The sequence below is a fragment of the Barbus barbus genome (genome assembly GCF_936440315.1).
Source record: "Barbus barbus genome assembly, chromosome: 1".
In the NCBI taxonomy this organism is placed as follows: domain Eukaryota; kingdom Metazoa; phylum Chordata; class Actinopteri; order Cypriniformes; family Cyprinidae; genus Barbus; species Barbus barbus.
Genome location: NC_136729.1, coordinates 45,667,099 through 45,686,086, shown reverse-complemented (window position 1 = coordinate 45,686,086; position 18,988 = coordinate 45,667,099). Strand labels below are relative to the sequence as shown.

At 35.0% G+C, this 18,988-nt stretch overlaps 2 protein-coding genes across 9 annotated transcripts in view; one reads left to right on the top strand and one right to left on the bottom strand.

Moving 5' to 3' along the window:
* Nucleotides 1–2,186, top strand: part of LOC306871378 (multiple PDZ domain protein-like) — a 79,250-nt gene extending 77,064 nt beyond the window's left edge. For all 5 annotated transcript variants that reach the window (XM_079419243.1, XM_079419242.1, XM_079419240.1 and 2 more), the window contains 2 exons: nt 244–367; nt 453–2,186. In XM_079419243.1, coding sequence (XP_079275369.1) covers nt 244–367; nt 453–599 — 271 coding nt within the window. In that variant the 3' untranslated portion in view covers nt 600–2,186. The remainder of the gene's footprint in view (nt 1–243; nt 368–452) is intronic.
* Nucleotides 2,183–18,809, bottom strand: LOC306871399 (equilibrative nucleoside transporter 2-like). 4 transcript variants are annotated; one of them, XM_079419292.1, is made up of 13 exons: nt 18,686–18,809; nt 13,273–13,320; nt 12,599–12,680; nt 11,804–11,949; nt 11,520–11,659; nt 10,683–10,817; nt 10,326–10,423; nt 10,154–10,241; nt 9,219–9,412; nt 9,037–9,139; nt 8,029–8,114; nt 5,686–5,885; nt 2,183–4,853 (listed from the first exon to the last, which is right to left on the bottom strand). In XM_079419292.1, exons 2-13 carry the CDS (start codon nt 13,302–13,304, stop codon nt 4,742–4,744), a joined length of 1,416 nt encoding a protein of 471 aa, XP_079275418.1. In that variant the 5' UTR covers nt 13,305–13,320; nt 18,686–18,809; the 3' UTR covers nt 2,183–4,741. The 4 variants fall into 4 exon arrangements, with proteins under 4 accessions (XP_079275418.1, XP_079275416.1, XP_079275417.1 ...); XM_079419290.1 differs by lacking the exon at nt 18,686–18,809 and adding an exon at nt 13,555–13,695 and having other exon boundaries at nt 13,259–13,320; XM_079419291.1 differs by lacking the exon at nt 18,686–18,809 and adding an exon at nt 13,555–13,695.
* Nucleotides 18,810–18,988: the final 179 nt, after the last annotated feature.

The following is an 18,988-nucleotide window of genomic DNA, read 5'->3' as shown; positions in this document are numbered from 1 at the left end:
TATATATATATATATATATATATATATATATATATATATATTAATTGTGACCACAATTAGTAATTGCATATCGGGTAAGAAATATATATGGCCAGGCAATTTTCCTAATTGACCCACTTTTGTCAAAAAGTGCATTTTTTACTCTTCTAATCATGACTCTGTTTCATGAATATAAAATAATGCAATTAAAAAAGTTGATTCAAAACTGTCCAGTGTCATTGTTTTTATCTGTCTTTTGTCCAGACCTCCGCAGTGTAAGAGCATTAGTTTGGAGCGAGGGCCTGACGGACTGGGCTTCAGTATCGTGGGTGGATTCGGCAGTCCTCACGGTGACCTTCCTATCTACGTCAAAACCGTCTTCAGCAAGGTAATGCTTTGGCACAGCGAGGTTGTATGCCATAGTACAGACAGATGCATTATTATCTGGTGTGTGTGTGTGTGTGTGTGTTTAGGGGGCTGCGGCAGATGACGGGCGTCTGAAGCGCGGGGATCAAGTCATCGCCGTTAACGGCCAGAGTTTGGAGGGAGTCACTCATGAGGAGGCTGTCTGTATTCTGAAGAAAACCAAAGGAACCGTCACACTCACGGTGCTGTCATGAACACACACAGGTCCTGTAGTTGTTTAAACACTGGATTACACTCTGAATGAAGGAACTGTTTACTGCTAGTTTGTGAAGAAACCAGAAGATTACTACAATCTGCCATACTACACTGAGACTGTAGAAACTCAGCTCCACTGCATTTGTGCTTTAAAATGCTTAATGCTCATGGCTACATGGCACGTCTGGTTATGACATATCTTTCCATCATATGATAAATACAAAATGCACAAATATCTCTTTCCTGTTGCATTAAAAAAACTGGGTGTACAACTTTGTTGTAAATTGACCCTATTGGTTTCCATGCAATTTGCCAAACATCAACACTGTAAAACACTGAAAATTCATGTCTAAACAGAAAACATCTATTTTAGCTTCTCAGAGACTAATGTAATAATTCCCATCTATTTCTAGTGTGTTGGGGTCAATTTGACCCACATATGTTTGTTCAAAATGAGCTAAAAAATATATATATATTGTCATGACTGCTTGCAGTGACTATTTGCACACTAAGGTGCAAATAATTTCAAGTATAAATAGTAAATATTATTTGTATTTAGTGCACTAATTATTGCTATTTGTACTTCCTCTGCCTTTTTGTTGTTATTTGTTGTATTTTTAATTTTTTTTAACAAACTCATCCAAGGAAAATAAATTTTTCCTTTATCTAGATAATTCAGAAAATAAATCTTAAATTTCGACTAAACGCTGAATTGTAACTTTCATAGCTTTTCATGCTTTAGTATTGGACACGCTATAATAAAGGTTTTCTGGGGCTTCATTTATAAAGCGTGCGTACACTCAGATTTGATCTTAGAGTATGCTTAAATCCACTCCAACGCTCATATCTGAGAGCAGAGAGCTGAAACCATTCATTTACGATTCATAGATTTCATGTCTGAGAGAGAGGCGTTTTTTATAAACGAGGCCCAAGGTTTAACTGGACTCTTTACTGGTTTTCAAAGTGTTGATTTTTGGCAAACTGCATGGAAACCAGTGATGGTTTGACCACATTTTCAGCGTTTTCAAAACACATCTGTGCATTGAAACTTTGCATGCACATTCATGACCCTAAATGAGAAATATTGACCAAATTTCAACAAGAATCAAATGTGAAATTGACCCACAACACATCAGGAGGGTTAAAAACTCTGCATCTAGCATCAGTTGTGTTGGGGAAATAAATCAATGAAATTTTGTCAATAATAATAAAATAATAAAAAATAAATTAAAAATACAGCTTCTTATGATCAAAGGACCTCTATGTACATGCACACACTCTTATAGGATTTTAATCATCAAAACAATTTATCCTGATTATAAACTCAAAATATTTGACCTTTGCTTCTTAAAACAAGAACACTTATTTTATATAGACAGAACAGACTTTGATATTGTAGAAACTGTGTGTGTGTGAGCAATGTGCTGATATTGATTTCTTTGAAAAGAAAAACCAGCATCAGTGCATTTAATGACATTTCTCAAGTTTCTGCTGGATGTAAAACAAACTACTGTGATATATTTTGTTATATTGTCATTTTCCTCTGGATTTCACTACAAACACAAATAAAAGTGACCTTCAGCACAAAAATGCATCCCTTTTTATTTAACAGATTAAAATTTTCTCTGAAACTTAAAAAAAACAAAACAATTAATAATAAAAAGCAACTTGCACCTCATACAATGAATGTAAAAAAGCAAGCAAAATAAAAAACACTTTAGACACTTCAGTCGTTGTAAGGAATGCTCTTCTAAATCTGCTAATTGGTCAATATTCAAAAACAATCCCAGAACACTGTCATCACAGACGAGCGAGATTGCATTCGTTCTGCTGGCTGTTTAAATGTGGTGTGATTGTAATTTGTCGAGACATTGTGATTGTACGTCTGTCAAACACGACTGTAAATGAATCTTGTGTTTTTGGAAGAATGGACATGTAGAATGGGCTAGTCTATGTAACAGCTGGCTATTTAATAAACAAATATCACTCTAAATCATCACTAAACACTGAAACCGCTGCAAAATCAGCATTTTCTAAAATATTCCTGGTTCTATAAAAACACATTGAAATGGCACTTTGTACACTCCAGCACATGCATTCACATAGCTTCATATTCCATATACTGTACATGAAAGGTCAGGTCAGGTCAAGGCAGTTTCCACATGAGCTCTGAACTCCAGCCATGACTTCTTCATTACAACAGCTTCACTTACGTACCTGTCTGTTACAGTATGAGCCGTTTGCTTTACATTTTGCTGTAATGCTTTTTAATGTGGTCAGACTACAGATTTTACATTTCTATGATAACATGTAGGCTTTTATAGTCACCATATATTGTCTTTATAGTTATTAAACAAAAAACAAAAAAGTGGGGGAAAATCTATGCAATTAAAACATCTGGAGAATTTATTTTTGTTTGCATTACGTATCAATAAAGCATATTTTCTACGCACTATTAATTAATTCCTTCAACAGAATGAAATAATCATGATTCATTTCATTTTCCAACCAGTCTTTACAAAACTACAAATTGGAAAATGTCAAATTGGGTAAATATATATATATATATATATATATATTTTTTTTTTTTATTTTAAAGAAATTTTCTCTGGAGCTCAGTTTGAAAACTGGTTTAAGAGTCCAGATTAAATTTACTGTTGTTAAAAACAAAAGGAGAACAATCTGGAATGCTTTTAAGCCATGTCTCGCCTGCGGGACCCTAAAAATAATGCATTCATTTTCAGATGTCTGTCTTCAATACCTGTCTATGCATGTGTGAACATGTTACAGGCTTGATATTGTATGCATTACAGCTCAAAGTCCACATATCTGCGATTACTGCAATTAAATGCACTATTTGGCATTTTCATTTATTTTTTTCTCCCATTATCAGCATAATTTGAAAGGCTGAGTTAACGTAAAACCTGATGATCCATGTTATTCCATGTTTACATGTTTTTCAAAATCCCAAATCTGTATTTGCAGGTTTTATTGAGACCATGGTCTCAGACTTTCGGATCTCCACTCTATATAGAAAATGTAAATATATATGTAATAAATACTCATTACAAGAAATGTCGATAATAATGTCCTTTTCAAAACATACAAATTCCCTGAATGCTAAATGCTTAATTGTTTCCCCTTAAACAGCATTAAAAAAAATCCTTCATCCCATAATCTATTGTTCTGATGGTCTCATATCAATAACAATAATACTAGTGACTAGGGCTGGGCAATAACCTCAAAAATGGATCCTGTTTGGATGTTTTTTCACAAAGCTTCTCTATAAAATTAATATAGAAGATAAGGTGTGTTTTTAATAATATATACAATTATATATGTCTATTTATATTTTTATTAAGAGTCTTATATTTTAGATTTAAATTAGACCGATCTATTTTTTATGCAACACTTAAAATGATTAATAACCCTGCAAAAAAAAAAAAAAACTACTGTTATAACTGGAGTTATAATAGAAAGATGCCTCCTTTTTTGGGTCCGTCCCTTTAAACTGACTGTAGAGCTGGTTTGATTCATTTCTCCCTTTAATACAGCGTGCCGATTCTGTACGCATGTTTTTAAGCTGCTGAATAAACAGTGGAATGCCATTGAATTTGTCTGATTTGTGACGACAGACTGACACAAACATCACTGCAGACTGGGAAAATAAAACAATGCATTGCGAATCAAGAAATTATTCTGCATTGACTCTGAGATTTTTAAAAATGCATCGCGATTCTCTCTCTCGAGTCCATTCTGAGCTTAGTTTTGAACAGCAGATGGCGCTGCGTGCTTCAGAAACAGCCGTACTCTTGCTTCCGGTTGCTTAAGCACACTTGAGCCTAAAATAATCATTCATACAGTTTGAAAAGGTTGAATCACGAGTGTGTTCACAGTGGGCTGTTTACATTAATCTCACGTCATAAAAGCCGAGGTGCAAGTACATTTAACCCCTTGCATGACTTGACAGACTGCACAAGCACTCTTCTGTGTGAGCATTTGAGTGTGCTGTTAAAAACTAGCGTAGGGCGGAAAAAACTAAGCTCAGAATCAATCCACGAATCGCTATGCGTCGATTTATTATCGCAGCCCTATTGCAGATGCCCTGAGAGCCGAGGATTCGGGAGTGAGATCGTGAGCATCAGACCAGAAAACGCAGAAGGAATGACAACGCTGCTCCCAACGACAAACCCAGAGCCAGAAAAAACGTCATCAACGCGCCGGCCGTCTCGCCATCTTTAGGCTCCACAAGCCTGGAAAGAGAGGGAAAAATAAAAAACACATCAGCATGTGAGATTTCATGATGTGTGCGCATGTTCACCAGAAACTGAAAATGTGCTCATCCTCAGATCATCCAAAATGTAGATGAGTTTGTTTCTTCATCAGATTTGGAGAAATGTAGCATTGCATCAGTGTCTCAGCAATGGATGCTCTGCAGTGAATGGGTGCCGTCAGAATGAGAGTCCAAACAGCTGATAAAAACATCACAATAATCCACACCACTCCAGTCCATCAATTAAAGTCATGTTAAGAGAAAAGCTGTGTTTGTAAGAAACATATTTTAGCCAGAGGCAACTGTTCAAAGTTAAAAATTAGTCCATAATACATAACTCTTCCTCCAGTGAAAAAGGGGTCTGGTCTGAATCAGGAGAGAAATCTGCACCAATCAAGCACCGTTTACAAGCCAAAACAGCTCTATATTATGTGAGTGGTTTTATCTTACAAACACGCAGCTTTTCGCTTCTCGAGACGTTAACTGATGGACTGGAGTGGTGTGGATTATTGTGATGTTTTTATCAGCTGTTTGGACTCTCATTCTGACGGCACCCATTCACTGTAGAGGATCCATTGCTGAGCAAGTGATGTAATGCTACATTTCTCCAAACTTGGTGATCGTGTGACACTGAAGACTGGAGTAATGATGCTGTCAGTTCAGCTTTGATCACAGGAATAAATTACATTTTAAAACAACAGAAAAAAGTTCTTTTAAATTGTAATATTTCACAATATTACTATTTTTACTATATTTTTAATCAGATAAATGCCTTGACGAGTGTTAATGTGTTGGAATATGTGTGTACTCACTGTGGTGCGTACGTCATGGACAGACACACAAAGTATCCGCTGGACACGGAGAAAAACACCATGATAGCAGCAAACATGAAATCATTTGAGAAGAGCACGGGCATGTAGTTTCTGTCCTGCACGTTACACATCATGAGCAGCGGAATGAAGATCACTCGACAAACGACCAACACCGGGAGCAAGCGACTGTCTTTAGAGGGCTGCGGGCGAGACAGAATACACAGAAGAAATTATTACATACTGTATGAAAGCTTCAAACAGAAAGTTTGACCACAATATTTTGTGTGGAAACATTTTCTCACAGGCTGTCAAGAATGCCTCTTTATCCTCTTTTTCTTTCATTCAGTCACGAAAATGTAATATCAAACCGATTAAAATTATATACTGTATATATTTACAGAAATATATAGATTCTTGATATATTTTTCAGGATTATTTGATAAATAGAAACTTTTAATCAATTTAATGTGTCCTTGCTGAATAAAAGTATTAATTTATTAAAAAAAAAAAAAAAATATATATATATATATATATATATACAGCCCCCCCCCCAAGGATTTACAAATTATTTTCCTGTTTTTTAACTCTCCGTGTCACTCTCATTAACATAGAAATATAAACATTAAAAACCTCAAAAAAGTGCCTAATATATGGCCTATAAACTATTGATATTATGGTGGAGGGGTCAAGCAACTCAAGCTATCTCTGGCTATCATTGACACATGATACCATGCAAATCAGCACGGGGACGTTATCACCCGCAATGAATTGCAAAAAAAAATAAAATTATTGAATTGAAAAAAAGAAAAAAAATCCCAACTTTCTCTCTTTTCTATATTCATTCATAAATGATATTACTCTGTAAGTGACACATTTGGCAGTTGGCATTAATATATTACTAATAACAGTGGCATACGAGAAGTTTAATACCACCGAAAAAAGTAAAGTATGCCTTTTTTGAAGCTGCTGTATATAAAAAACTGATAGCTAAAGTTTAGGCGTTCCTTACTTTCTCTCAGGCCCAGTTTCATAGACAGGGTTTAGCCTAAACCAGGATTAGGCCATAGTTCAATTAGGACATTTAAGTCATTTTTACTGGGGTGCATCTTAAGACAAAACAAAGGCACTAACATGTTTTAAGATCAGTCAGTGCACGTTTCTTTCAGTTGAAACAGCTCAGATTTACATTTAGGCTTAAGCCTCGTCTGTGAAACCGGGGGTCAATTTAATTCGTTTTTTAGCACCCCCTTAGCACCCCTAACAAAACAATCCTGGAGCCGCCACTGGAGACAGCACACACAAAGTAACTCACAGAAACGTATAGATACTGCGGTAGAAGAAAAAAATATATTTTCAATATATGATTTTATACGGCCATGATGTTTCCCCGAATATCAATATCAACACGATTGCAACGTGACACTGATTTTATACAATAGTATTTAAATAAACAAGAAGTTAAAATTAAGTGAATCAGCTGTTTGAGTGAATGGGTTGAATGAATGAATAAATGACTCACTCACTAAAAAAGACATTTGACATTTGCCGCCACCTACTGGTGGTTTAGTCATATTTAAAAGTATCATTGCATTTTTTTTTTTCAACATTTATTTGTGTTTTATTTAAAAAATAAACAATAATCTTATAAAATTATATATGCATTTGAAATTTTGCAGTGTAATGCATTTATGGCAGATGCAGCTTCTGTTTCATCAGCAGTGGAAAGATAAAGTTTGTTAATACTAATTTCATTTGAATAGTAACAACTCTAGTTTCTTATTATGCTAACTGTATTAATTGAAACAAAGTAAGAATTTGATGTGAAAGATGACACATTTAATAAGGTTAGGGGGAAAAAATGACCATTTATAAACATAATGGGAAATGACATCTGTTTTGCTACATACAGCAACTCAGTTTAAGCTATTTCTTCCTCTTTCCAGTCACAGAGCACTTTATTTTGAGAGTCGTTTAAGTGAGAGAAAATCTGTAATTTAGACCAGACTGGGGGAATTGTAATGTAATGTGAAATTTGCATAGATTTTTGTTTGTATATGCTGTCAATTATAGTTCTTAGAAAGAAAATCGGTATCGGCAAAAATCGGTATCGGCAGGTTACACTTCCAAAAAACGGGAATCTGCCAAGAAAATTGCAATCGGTGCATCTCTAATATTGAATGTGTATTATATATGCATGCATCTAAGTTTTGAATGGTAGTGTTTTTATAAAGATAATAAAAAATATTTTTAATAAAGTGTTTTTAGTGTTTAATACAAATTGTGAATGTTTTATCTGCAGTTCTCGTGGTGGTGAAATATAAAATGACAAAATAATTCACTCACCCACTTCAATTTGAACGTGACAGATCTGCCAATAAAGTCCATCATGTTAAAGATGAGAAAACAAAACACAGGAATGAAGTATTGTTCTGAAAGAAAGAGGGAGACAAAAACGTGATGTACATCCTCCTACATTACAGTGAAACATCCTGCAAGTGTTCGATCCTCCAGATGGCAGCATTTATCAGTTGATCAGGTTTTAAAACGATTAAGTAGTGATTTAATTGACCAACCTCTAGTTTTTGTTTTAGCTGACACTACCACTTCTGAAACTGATGAATGTGCGCTGGCTTCGTTAATCATTTAGTATTTATTATTGCTTTTTCATGCACTGGTTAGTTTGGAGATTTTGCTTCCAAAACATGACTTTTTTTTTTTTTTTTTACAAAGTAATAGGAAAAAAACATGCAAAATACACATTTAAGTGTTTATTTTATGACATGCCATTGTTTTACGACTGTAGATTTCAATTGCAATTCAAATCTTTAAAGGCTGTGAGTTTTATCTCCACTTTAGTAGTGCTAAAATACACCAAACTTCAGTTTTATTCCTGTCTACATTCTGAAGGGTTTTACTGAGGGGTTTGTTCATATGTTGTTTATCTGATTTATACAATAAACATGGTGGAAAATGATTTTTTTTCTAACAGCATTTTCTGATTCAAGGAGTGATAAAAGAGAGAAATCCAAAATGACGTCAACAAAATCAAGCAAAAACGTTGGCTTTATCTAATGTTCAGAATACATTTTTCTGGAAATATATGCCAATTAGTACATATTTAATTAGATAATACCTCAATTGAATATTTAAGGAAAGCATGGTGATGTCTATTAAGTCTTGCTAAAAACAAAAAAATTACATTAAAATCCCTAATTCATAAAACAATATATCATCCACCCTTGATTTTACACATAATTAATGGTTATGGTTAAACATATTTCCTTTTAGAGCTAGGTTTTTTTATGAATTGGCAATTGTTATAATGTAAATAAATGAATGTGTGTTTCGTACTCCATTTTCCTCCATACACAGTTTTCACATCCACCGTAACCGCAGGAAAAACTGACAGAGTCACTGTGAACACAAACGTCACGCAGAACGCCATAACCCAGATCTAGAGAGCGAGAGAGATAGAGAATGATGAAAATAAGCCACTGTTGTGATAGTTTCTGATGCTTCGACTGGGAAAATACCTTTTTGAAGACCTGCAGGACGGAGCTCTTCTGAGGGGATGATGTGTTTTCTGACGGCAGCGTGAGGAAGGCCTGCTTCACACCCTCCTCTTCAATCTTATCACCTTTATTAGGACTCCTGTTCAACACAGAGCCGTTAGACGGATCGCTGGTCCTCACAGAGTCTTCAGCAGCATCCGGAGGAACACAGTCACCTCAAAATAAAAGATTCAATTTGTGAAAAACCATACTTGCATTGAATGTGCGCTGTGTACTTCAAATCATACAGTATATATGTAAATAATACAATATTAATTAAATAAAACTTGGAACTTGAATTGTTTCTGAACACACTTTTAAAAAGTGACCTTTGTAATAATGTAATTTTAGAAGTTTTATTTTATAGTACATTATGTATCATTGCATTAATAATCTTGTCATGCTTTAAAGTACTTATTTTGATGTGTTGCCTAACATACTAAAGCACATATAAAGTACTTGATTATCATTTTAATTGTATTGTGTTATTCGATATTACATTAAAAGTTAAAGTTCATATTTTAAATGCACTAAATTGCAACTTAATTACACTGCTTAAATAGAAATGGCATTAAAGTATATTTTAGTTTATCATAAATGCTTGTCAGTACATGCAATATTTAACCATATTTCAAAGACAACTGAAATAATCCTGAATTTACATATAAAGTGGGTCAAAAACACTCAAGTTCAGCTAATAGTGTTTAATATACATTTTATCTATAATACAGTTTCACCTAACTGCAATTAACATAGGCATCCAAAAACATTACATTCAGTTCATTCTTAAGTATATTCCTTTAATAAGCGCTCTTTTTAAAAGTAGGTGTGTATTTTGTCTTCATAAGAGAAAAGACATTTCTAAAGCTATAGTGCTTTTAATCTATAAACATCAATATCTGTGAGTTTAGTTTCACCTGTAGTCAGCAGCCGGCTAGACGTCTCAAGCTCGTAACTCTTTTGTGTTTTGACACTTTTGGGGTCCAGGTAAAATCTAGCAAACTCCTGCACACACACACCAGAGATCAGTCTCAGATTCAGCTGACTAAGAAACTGCACAGGATTTCATCTAAACACACACACACTGACCAGCTTTGGCAGCAGCATGTAACTGAAGAGCGTGACGAGGGTCCCGACACACGGAGTGATGAAATAACCCAGAGCTGCAGACTCACTATCAGCTTCACCTGTTAAACACACACACACACACACACACACAGAGTGAACAGATCTATACAGAAATGCATGAGAGGTTCCTCACATCAGTAATGTTTATTCGGCAACAGTGTAGTTAAATTAGCAAAAGGGAATAAATGTCACAATGAACACAATTAAAGGGGTCCTATTATGCTTAAAACAGAAAATGTCAAAAAATAAAAACTGGTTCAAGATATCAATAAAAACTAAATAGTATCTCAATGACAGTAAAATAACACTGATTCTCACTTGCGATGGCGAAGATCATTGCAAGAGCAGCAAATGTCCCAGCGAGTCCCTGTCCGCTCATAAAGCAGGCGCTGTACTTCTGCGGCAGCAAACCCACCAGACCAAACAGACTTCCCTGCAACACGGCCCCGAACGCTGCAGAGACACACAGTCAATCACAATCAAAAATACTTCTCTTTGTGAAAAGAGGAGACACACACAGGGCTGGGTGATACACATCTGAGAAAAATCTTTTGATGCACGGCAGTAATTATGCATTTACTCTCAAACAGGTTAAAAGGAGTCAGCCAAGTTTGGGGTCGGTGAGATTTTTTGAATGCTTTTGAAGAAGTCTTTTCTGCATCTATTTGATCAAAAATACAGTAAAAACAGTAAAACTGTGAAAATTTTATAATTTAAAATGTATCTATTTTCTATGTGAATATGTACTAAAATGTAATTCATTTCTGTGATGCGCAGCTGTATTTTCAGCATCATTACTCCAGTCTTCAGTGTCACATGATCTGCAGAAATCATATTAATATGCTGATTTACTGTTCATGCTAATATCAACGTTGAAAACAGTTGTGCTGCTGAATATTTTTGTGCAAATTGTGATACATTTGATTTTTCAGGATTTTTTGATGGATAGAAAGTTCAAATGAATATTTATTTTAAAAATAAATATTTTGTAACATTTGACATGTATTTACTGTCACTTTTGATCAACTTAATTCATTCTTGAACACACATATATGTGTGTGTGTGTATATATATATATATACATATGTATATATATACACACACATAAATATACATACGAGTTATCTGTTTTTGCAAATGTCTCTAGTCACTAACAATTGATAAACCAGATGGTTGCCATGGTGACGGAGAAGAACCGGTCCTCCTCCATCGGGATCTTCACCAGCACAGCAGTGAGGATGAAGAGGAGCAGGACGAAGACCAGACTGCCTGCTATCCTCATCTTCTCAGAGATCCTGAAACACAATTGATCAGGTATATATGACTGGTCATAACTGCTGTCCTTTTGAATTATGCAAGATACAGTCAGAACTCATTCCATAACTACACTAAGCATCGTGTGTCAAGTGCATGTGGTCCTCATGTCCCTCAGTTCTCACCACTGATAGAGAATAGAGTTGAGCAAAGTGAACAGCAGCAAAGGCAGCTGGGATAGCAGAGTCATCCAGTTATTGAAATAATACTCTTTCCTGGTGGTTACTGTTACATTACTCCATTCAGACGTGTTGAGTCTGTTGTTGAAATACTGTAAAAAACAATTATGATTTTAGAAATACATATACATACATACATACACATACATAATATATACATATACACCTACATTTCTCTATTCATAAAATTACTTAAAACACACCCTGAGAAATATTAATAAATATTGCGTTTAGTGATGCTGATGCACATTTTGCTGTTCAGAGTGATGAAAATTCATGTGGCGTGGTGTGAAAAGTTCAGGTTATAAATATGCAATTTCCAATTGTGTTTTGTGATTTTAACCTAGATGCATCTCATCATTGCTTAAAAAAAAAATCTCACACACTGGAAAAAATGTAAACAATTAAAATTAAATGTGATTTGGTAATAATATTACACCTATAGTGAGTGCAGGAATATAAGATACAACTCTAGTCTAATCAGTTCAATCCTGGCTGTTAGCAATCTAGCAAACTAATTAGTGAACTTATTGGAGAATTCAGATGGAAACAAGATCAATGCCCGTGAGGGGCTACATGTGCAGGAATTTCTCTCAGCCTAATTAAGTGCCTTTTAAATGGAAACAACTGCTGTTCCAGCAAATCTGGCTGAAGCATTTTCTGAGAACATCCTGTGTTTTTCCTGTTTGACCAGTCCTGCATTTAATTCCCATATTTGGAATGTTTTCCACACTCCGTTACCATAGATGCCGTCATGAAGAAGTTCCATGGCAACAGCGTTCCCAGGCCAAGGATGAAGAATATGATCCCCACGAGGAAACCCCTAAACAGAAGAGAAAAGACCACAGTCAGCAGGAAGTCCCACGGCCTCTTCATGTCAAACCATAACAATTTAGGGAAGCATTTATATTTTATTTCAATTATCAAAAACTTTTTTTACATTTTATAAATTGTAACAGCTTCAGTTAACAATAGCAACACTGGTTGCAGACTGGTTACATTGTTATTGTGTCATTTTTATTAAATCTTAACTTAGTTAATCTTGTTAATTGACCCCTGACTGTTTACCTTGAAAAGTAAACTGGAGACTATTTAAAGACTTCAAAAGGCCCCTACCTTCACACACAAAATACCAAAAATCTCAATGTAAAATCTCGATAAATAACCATGTTTTTAATATTAAGAGAAATAAACCAACAGTTATGGCTTGCATTATAAGTGAACTTCACAAAAATGCAGAATGTGACTGAATGGCAGACAGCTATGAGCTTGATTCCAGTCTGTTCTGTTGATTCACTCGAGTGCTTTTAGAGTAATTAAACGCAGTACATCAGCACAAAACTACATCAGTCCTATAGTTTGGGTGAATTCTGAGTTTAAGGCAAATAAAATGAAACCCACAGTGAAAAACGTACCGGTCTGCAGGGGCGTCTTCTCTTGGGCTCATTTTGTACGGGTGGCAGCTGTCAAAAAACAAAACATTAAATCATTAAACCACAATTCAAGCTTTACATCACGTTCCTCAGCTACAGCCACGGTTTCACTCCATACACAACAGCTCTGAGCGATTCCACTTTAAACAGTCGCAGCTCCCTAAAACATCTGTGAAACAATCCAAACACTGGTCTCAAAACAGCTTTAGGCTGATTCAAAGCTACTGAGCTCCATTAAAGTGCAGAAAAGAACAAAATACTCACCTTTACCTTCATTTACTCCAAACACAGAACAGATCTGGGGGACACACTGCAGTCCCTCCACTGTCTAAAAGAAAAACGTCTGTCCATGACTGCTTTAGCTACAGGATGTCCACACTAAACTGTTTAACTGCACTAAACGTGAGTGTGCATGTGGACAAACATGGCGTTTCTGTGATAAATATAGAGAAGAGAGTAGGAGGAGCTTTCTCGTCTGAGAACAGCAGGTTCTCAGTTTCTCACACAAACACAAACTCTACTGAATTATCTGTGCTGTCTGAGGATGTGTAGGTTGCAATGGTGTTAAATTGGAACTAATGCAAAGGTAAATGATAATGGACTACTACATACTGACAGAAAATAGTTCACAATTGCAGGTAACGAAGAAATGGTATAAAAAAATATGTAGTAATAACTCTTGTGAAAAAGAAGTCTGCATAACTGTACTGAATGTGCACTCTCTCTAAATATCAAGTGTATATATAGATATATGTGTGTGTGTGTGTGTGTGTGTGCATATATCTATCTATCTATCTATCTATCTATATATATACAGTGGTGTGACAAAGTGCATGTTTGTCACACTTTAATGTTTCAGATCATCAAACAAATTTAAATATTAATCAAAGATAACACAAGTAAACACAACATGCAATTTTTAAATGAAGGGAAAACAAGATCCAAACCCACGTGGCCCTGAGTGAAAAAGTGCTTGCCCCAAGAGCACAGCGACGACTCATCCAAGAGGTCACAAAACTAAATGTGAAAGAGGTCTATTATATTTTAAATGTACTAAACAGCAACATCATTACAAATGTGTAGAAATGACAAAGTCTATTCTTCAGTTTACTCCTACAGTTTGCACTTACATGTCTCTTGGTTTTACCTACACAACGATCTAATGCACTATACTACTGGTACTGTAGTTTACACCAGCTGTTTGAAGACATTTGAACCGGCAATGACAAAACCACACAGCATTATTTCTATATAAACGATATATGAAGTGATTTAGTCAGTACTTTTCCAGTACAAGGTTTGGTGGTTGAGCTAAGGAAACAATGCAAAGCACAACGTGACTCATACACGAACAAACCCTTCATATACTCTCAGCGGTTTAACAGTAAACAAATATAGTCTCTAACAGCAAGTATACTTCCTGAATCCCCATAACAACAAGCCTAGCACATCTGAGTCATGAGGAAACAGTGAGCAGGTACTTTAACATTTAAATGACATCAGAAACCAACCGGACCTTAAAAAGTTGTCTTTAAATCATCTCCAACAACTGGATGCAGATGAAATAAAAGGGTTTGATCCTTGTGCAAAAAAAGTGCACTTAACTGTACTGAATGTGCACTTCACATCTTAAAAGTATATTTTTAAAAACCGATCATATAATATTTCAAGATTACATTACTACAAGATATAAAAGGCCACTTAAGTGGCTTAAAGAGAGACACATGGCTGTTTCTTTACACACTGTTTTAAAAAGTGCACTTCAATAATGTCAAGTTAAAACATTACTTTTAATAATCTTTTGACATTTATTTAGATGTGTTGATGTACTTTATCATTTTAAATGTGCTACATGGCATTAAAGTTAATAGTTTAAATGTACTAACCTGCAACTTCATTACAAATGTGTAATTACAACATACTAAAATACAATTTTGGGTAACACTTTATTATAAGGTGTCCTTGTTACGTATGTTACATACTTACTACTATACTAACAATACATTATGCATAATTACATGCAAGTAACCCTAAGCATATAGTAAACTACATATTTTATATATTAGCCGCGCTGCAAGGATACGTGGTCTACGCTTTGATTTGAATGAGTACAGCGTATCCGTGAGGCGCAGCGGTCACACAGAACAGCATACGCTACGTCCAGCAGATATTCTCTAGGAGACGAATTGTTGAAAAAAATCATTATTTTTATTTTCTTTGCATACAAAAAGTATTCTCGTCGCTTCGTAAAGTTCAGATTGAACCACTGATGGTAGATGGGACTATTCTGACGATGTCTTTCCTACTTTTCTGGGCCTTGACAGAGTTATTTACTGGGCAGTCAATGGGACAGTCACAAGCCTCCCGGTTTACATCTAAAATATCTTAAATTGTGTTCTGAAGACGAACAAAGCTTTTATGGGTTTGGAACGACATGAGGGTAAGTGATTAATGACAACATTTTCATTTTGGGGGTGGAGTAACCCTTTAAAAGTATGTTTAAGTGTACTTTTACACATTGGGAAGCTTGAATTCTTAAGGCAGAAAGCACCCCGGAGGGTTTTTCTTCCCATTTATCTCGGTAATGCGTGGAAACAAAGAGCCACTGTGAAAATCAAGCAGTTTGTTCCCAACAGAGCAGCAGCTCACAAATTATCTTCACAAGATACAAAGTAATGATACACAAATAGTTTATCCTCAAAGCATTACACACTTGGAGAGAAACATGAGGGAGGTGATGCTGGGTATGTGGGTGGGAGATATGCAGGGAATACCAATGGATTAACTCTTTAGTGACCGCTCTAGTGCGTCCATTCAACACGTCTGGAAGAGCTACAGGATTCTCACCGGACTGACTGATTAAAATATCTAGTGAAAGGGATTTTATATAGGATAGGCGATGTAGGAAATATTAAAGAACAATTTTAAGTATAGAGATATTCATCCATCGACATTGAGCTATATCTCAATATTCATGCACTTTCTCTGAAATAACCTTTGCTGCGGATTCAAAGCAGATTCAAAATGTTTAGAGCAAGAAATACTAAAAATCTAGTTAAAAAGCATCCATTTTTTGGCAATGTTTTTCACAAAATTAGATATGTACGTATTTGTATGTTGAATTTAAAAGCCCATTTGATTAGCTTACTCGAGATGTAAAACCTGCACTATGGAAACTTTTACCTCTCTGTTTAACAATAATGTTATTATTTGAACAAAAAGTGCAAAGTGCATCTTTGTTCTTGTTGTTTGCAGTATAAAACCTAAAGTGTGTATTAGTACTTTTTCATACTCAAGACAAGGATAGATCACAAAACTAATCTGATTGTGCTCTTTAAGAAAAGTGCACAAATAATCCTCATATTCATGATGCTTCTTTAGTACATTGTAAACATTCTATGCATCACAATCAATAAATCTGAAAGATTCTGAAAGACTCTTATTTCTCTGATGCTCCATTCCAGCTTAAACAAACCTCAGTGAAGAGATTTACCACAAGCATGTCTCTTTATCTTCAGCCTGTCCACCCCTTCTTCAGAAACAAACTCTGAGCTTTAGATAGTCTGTATCTAAACACAAAACTACTAGCCTCTCCTTTCTGTTTGCTTCACTAGTTTCTTTCAAAGCCCCTTCAGTCATGTAGAGAAGAAACAGTTTGCATATTAAAATACAGAGGTCTTTCAGATATGCTGACTAGTAATATCAGTCAGGATATTAAAAGTATGATTCACCAGAAGTCTACTCTGCTTTAATCTGCTTTGTAATTTTGTAACAAGTAACATAAAAAAGAAAGAAAAAAATACTCAAGATAAACATTTTCTTACATAAACATTTCAGTTGTGTACATGTTAGGGCTGAATACTGACAAAAAATATTTAATTCGCTGTTAAATAGTCGTTTGATGTCAAAGGGAGGCGTCACTGATGCAGCTTAATGATGAATTTGAGCTGGAAAGGAAGATGAAACGAATGGAGAAAAACGCCTGGCGTTTGCCAAGTAAATTGTGTATATCCAACAAGGTTAAGGAGATTCGTTATAAAATCCTTCATAAAATATGTCCTAATAAAATAAAATTCGAAATATTCTGATGTTCATGAGACTTGTTCTTTTTGTGGTTTTGTTGAGAAAACATCTGTTTTTTAACAAATAATGGGTTGACTTGAGCTCTTATGATTCTAGCCTTACAAAAGTGACCCATACATTCGTCCTCAAAGATGTTATTTTTTATTATGAAAATCCAAAGCTATTTTCTGCTGCATATGTTGTTAATTTCATTATAATGAATGCTAAATTCTTCATTCATAACAAAAAAAATTTAAATTTCCTTTGTCTTTCCCCCTTTTTCTTGCTGAATTTGACTCTCGTTTCATCTCTTAGACTTATATCACTTTCAAGATTTGTATTTGTCTCACACACAATTATACAGCGTATAACCAGCAGTGAAATGTAGGTCAGGTCCGCTCCAAGGACAGTGCAATTATAAAGTATATAGATATTAAGAGAAGAAAAGTAGAAAAAAATAAGAGAATAAAATAAAAGATAAAAAATATAAATATGAATGTGCAGGTCAGTATGTTGTTAATTTTTGATGTATTACAACAACTTTTCTTAAAAGATGTTGCAATTTTATGTTTGTGCTTTTTTTCTCTCTCTCAACACCATAACTTGATATGTGCAATCACATTTTATGCTTTTCTGTCCTTGTTTTTTAGGATTGTTCTTTATAAGAATACATCCATGTCTTTTTTCCCCTGTTCTTGTACATTTTTACAAATTCTGCAATATTAAAAAAAAAAAAAACGTAGAAAGCAAAGTTTTTTTTGTTTGTTTAGTTTTTTTTAACAAATTACCAAAATTAAATAATTAAGGGTTGAACAATTTAAGGTGGAATTGTATTTATTAATTTAATCGCTGAAAATCATTTATTGTAATGTTACGTTTTTCACTCGGACCGACAAATATTTGTTTCTTGTTTGTATCGTGTGTGAAAGATGTTTTCAAACAATGACTGTTTTGAATGAAATAGACTGTCTGTCTGAGAAGCACTTCACCGACAAAAGCTGCTCTGTTTGCTTCCAGCCGGTGGAGATGCCATAAATTACTAGAATAAACACAAACAAATCCAATTCACTGAGATACAGAGACAGAGAGAGAGAGAGAGAGAGAGAGAGAGAGAGAGAGAGAGAGAGAGAGAGAGAGAGAGAGAGAGAGAGACAGAGACAGAGACAGAGACAGAGAGAGAGAGAGAGAGAGAGAGAGAGAAATGATGATGATGATGATGATGTTTTGTTGCTCAGAAGGCTTTGTCGTCAATCAATCAATTAAGCTCATAAAGTTGTTAAAGTTACGTCTGAACAGAGACAGAAATGTCACATCTTTTCGTTTTTCTACTCACCTGTTTTCTCGATGTTTTTGGTTATTCTCTCACTTCATCTTCCTAATTGAAACGCATTATATCCACCAAACGCGTCCGAACACGCATTCACTAACACACATCCCGTCTCTCAAGGATGAAGAGCACCACATGGGTTTCTTCTTTGGTTTTCTTGGGAGGATGGCGAAGCAGTTTGTGGTGAATTACTGCGACCAGCTGGACTGGAGCCGTGAGGAGCCCGGGCTGTACGGAACCTTTATTTGTAATAATGTACAGTGTCATATTGTTACTTTCTTATCATTTCCAAACAGTTTAAATGTTCTT